The following is a 3,679-nucleotide window of genomic DNA, read 5'->3' on the forward strand; positions in this document are numbered from 1 at the left end:
ATTTAAAAGACAAATGATAAAATATCGGTATCGATATCGGTATCGGCGATACCAGCCCGAATTTTACTCGGTATCGGATCGGAAAGGAAATTGGTGGTATCGAACATCACTAGTACATACCGGACGAGTAGTCCCACCTACTTGGTTCCGTGCGCAAAGGCTGCCTTGACCTATGGGCACGATGGTCTTCGGGTGGGGGATGGGCGATTGTCATACAAGCCGCCCTGCTATTGGCCCAAATTGAGATTCGAAGTAACAACGCTTACTCCAATTGGTTCTTCTAACTCCCACGAGCGGTCCCATGTAAAATATTTGCGAAAGGGTTTATTGTTTCTTTGCTTTCGGGATCCAAATTTTGTTTTCTGTCAAGTGACTTCTACAATCAAGGGACGGCTCGGAAAAATGGTACGTGTGTTAATTGTAATTACACACGGTGCAAAAACATATACTTGCGCTGCAACAAACGTTGACCTGCATGGTTAGCTGTGTTAAAATCATAGAAGAAGAAGAAGAAGATTCGACTACTAGAGGCTGTGTGGTTTTTAACACGATATCATTACTATCTGAAGTCTGTGTTTAGCTGCTTACTTGTTTTAGTCATGTAACGTGTACAAAACTTGTACATTTTGCTTTACAATAAGCTACACTATTACCACAATAGGACTTGCACAATTAAGCATGCATTTAACCAAACAGCTTCTCAACGGATGGATTAGCAGCCGTTAGCAGGCGAACTATAGCGATGTCGCCACCCTACTAGTTGATTTGTGTGTATTTCAAAATGTTTTATTAAATGAAAGTAGTCCTTATTCGTATTTGTGATTTCTTTTAGCCTTTGTGGCTCTGTGCGCTAAAGTGTTTCTGCTGAAACTAGAGAATGCGAAGCTGAAGGCAAGCTTATTAAAACCGCGGCTCTGTCGTCGGTTTGCCGCGCCGCCACACACCGCTCCGGTGTGTGTGTGTGTTTTTATATCAGAACGAAGCGGTATTTTGTATCAAACTTTATACTTTCACAGTTATTTTTTATACCTGTGATTTCCGGTAACTGCCGTCGGTGCCGCCATTTAGCTGTTTTATTTTTATTTGCATTGACGGGAAAACGGGAACAACAATTCATGTAAACATCAATTGAATTTAATAATGGTCTCTTTATCTCAACAAAGTTGTGATACTGAGTATTAATTTTAGGCGTGTGTTGCCCATTTTTCTTGCTGAAAATGACTGTCAGTGAATTCAACATGAGGGAGTATCAGTCTAATTCCCTGACCTGTCATTTTCTCTGCCCCACTGCTTGACATTTAGGGGTCAATGTTTTCCTTAATTAACACCATGACTTTCCTTTGGTTACAGGCAGGAGGCAAGGCAGGGAAAGACAGTGGTAAAGCCAAGGCAAAGGCAGTGTCGCGCTCCCAAAGAGCCGGACTGCAGGTAAGTTATTTCTCAACTATTTTGCCATTTGTGGCTCGGTTGAATGTATTTGTATTGTGATAATCGATAACAGAGTTTCTACTGTTGTCACGCTTTCATTCGTTGGTCTCCTGCCAGTTTCCAGTGGGTCGTATCCACAGGCACTTGAAAACCCGCACAACCAGCCATGGTCGTGTCGGAGCCACAGCGGCAGTGTACAGTGCAGCCATCCTCGAGTACCTCACTGCTGAAGTTAGTCTTTGCATTTCTTTTGTTTGCATTTGTCTTGATATGCTTGAATTGAATGTTCGTTGTTAGATTAAATATGTACTTTTTTTATATTTATTTTGTCACCATTAAGATATCAAAAGTTTTAGTTGGCACCATTTTTACTTGTTTTGTGTGTGTGCTGATCTGTTCCCTTAGGTACTAGAGTTGGCAGGCAATGCCTCCAAAGACTTGAAGGTGAAACGTATCACTCCCCGTCACTTGCAGCTGGCCATCCGTGGGGATGAAGAGTTGGACTCCCTTATCAAAGCCACAATTGCAGGAGGAGGTAAGCACAGCCTTTATTTTTCCATCTATTTTATTAGTAGTACTTTACTACGATTTAGAAAAAACTGTTGTACTCACATGTTCTCTTGTCATTTCAGGTGTCATTCCCCACATCCACAAATCCCTTATTGGGAAGAAGGGCCAGCAGAAGACTGCATAGATGCCATTTTGACCATAAGATTTGGGGCTGGGATTTTGTTTGGACCGGGGTTCACTTTTTTTTTTTAATATTATAGCAAATGAAGAGTGATTGTTAGGCTTTTGTGTTATATTTTACCATAACTAGAACAGTTCAGTAAATCTTTAAAATCTCTCTAAAAAACCTTTATATTTCATTGTAGAATGTTTGACTGGGGAGTTAATGAATATCACAAAGTTGTGACAGTGAAATTGTTTGATTGGCCTGGGACTCTAATGTTTTAATACTAAAGAAAATAACGTTAAACCATTTTTTATTAAAAAAAAAGACTTGGTTTGTGGTTATTTACTTTGAGTTACAATATTTTACTAAGATACAAGTTTTTACAAAGATTAGTTTGTTTTGAATGGCAAATTAGGTAATGTGACATGGTGCTTTTATCCCTAACAATGTACTGTATCCTTTTGAAATGCACATGAATAGTGATTCTTAAAAGGAGAAAAAAAATGGATGAAAATGTTTCAACCACCTGCTACAGTGTCTTGTGTCAACTTTTTGGCAGGGTTCAGTGTTAAGCTTCACATTTTGATAATGTGCTGTGATCAGATAATGCTGGTTCTGCAGATTTGAACATGGCTAAAGGAGTCTGACATTGTTTTTAACTACATATTGCTACTTATTATATTTGTGTCCGTACGTGTCATATAAGCAAGTAAAATATTTTAGCCGAGTACTTAAATGTATACAGAAAGAAAAATACTCAACTCTGGATCAATCACAACAGAGTTGAATTTTTTTCTTTGAATAAGAAAACACCGGTGGTGCTTTAGCCCAGAGGCAATGTCTCTGTCATTGTTGTGGAACCCAAGGGTTCACCTGGGCAAGATCGTATCCCGGTTAGGGCAGTTGGTACCTTCCAGTGGACCTACCACCCACAGGAAGGTTCAGGGGGGTTGGTATGGTGCAGTGTGATTTGGGTGGCGGTCATAGAGACTGCTGCCCCCGTGACCCGGTAGCGGATGAAAATGGATGGATGGAAGAAAATGCTGGTTATGTCAGGGAAATTACTGCATATTTTATCTATGAATAAATATTGTTTGCATGTTTTGGTTTGAAAAACTACTTGAAATTTGCATTTATACATTTTGTACGTTTTATATGTGGTGCTATGACTGTCCAACAATACATGAACTAATCATCACTGTTGTTTTCACTTTGTTTGAACTCCCTCTTGAGGTGATTAAATGTAACGTCAGATGTATTGTCCACATGAGCAGGGGCCTCTGCAGGAACGCATAAAAGACCAGCCAACTTCACATCTTCAATAAGCAAGAATAATCTGTTTATTCTTACATCTCTGACTGTTCACTTTCCTCCAGAGAACCGCAGGAGGATAACAGCTAGAAGAGGCACTGACGGTTTAATTTTCTTCTGCAGCACAGAAGAGATGCCTCAATTAGGTTATTAAAAAATGACAGTGTTCATTCAAACAAGTTATAAAAAACTTGGTTTTACTGTAATTAGAGGAAACAATGATTATTAGTTTGTTCATTTTAAACTCTTAATTTTATAATTTGT

At 39.3% G+C, this 3,679-nt stretch overlaps 1 protein-coding gene across 1 annotated transcript; it reads left to right on the top strand.

Moving 5' to 3' along the window:
• Positions 1–250: 250 nt before the first annotated feature.
• LOC103396892 (histone H2A.V) lies at positions 251–3,302 on the top strand. The gene is made up of 5 exons (XM_008335135.3): positions 251–405; positions 1,351–1,428; positions 1,546–1,659; positions 1,834–1,963; positions 2,061–3,302. The coding sequence occupies exons 1-5, from the start codon at positions 403–405 to the stop codon at positions 2,120–2,122; spliced, it is 387 nt and encodes a 128-aa protein (XP_008333357.1). The 5' UTR covers positions 251–402; the 3' UTR covers positions 2,123–3,302.
• The last annotated feature ends 377 nt before the right edge of the window (positions 3,303–3,679 follow it).

Source organism: Cynoglossus semilaevis, chromosome W, assembly GCF_000523025.1.
Source record: "Cynoglossus semilaevis isolate Cse_v1.0 chromosome W, Cse_v1.0, whole genome shotgun sequence".
Taxonomy (NCBI): domain Eukaryota; kingdom Metazoa; phylum Chordata; class Actinopteri; order Pleuronectiformes; family Cynoglossidae; genus Cynoglossus; species Cynoglossus semilaevis.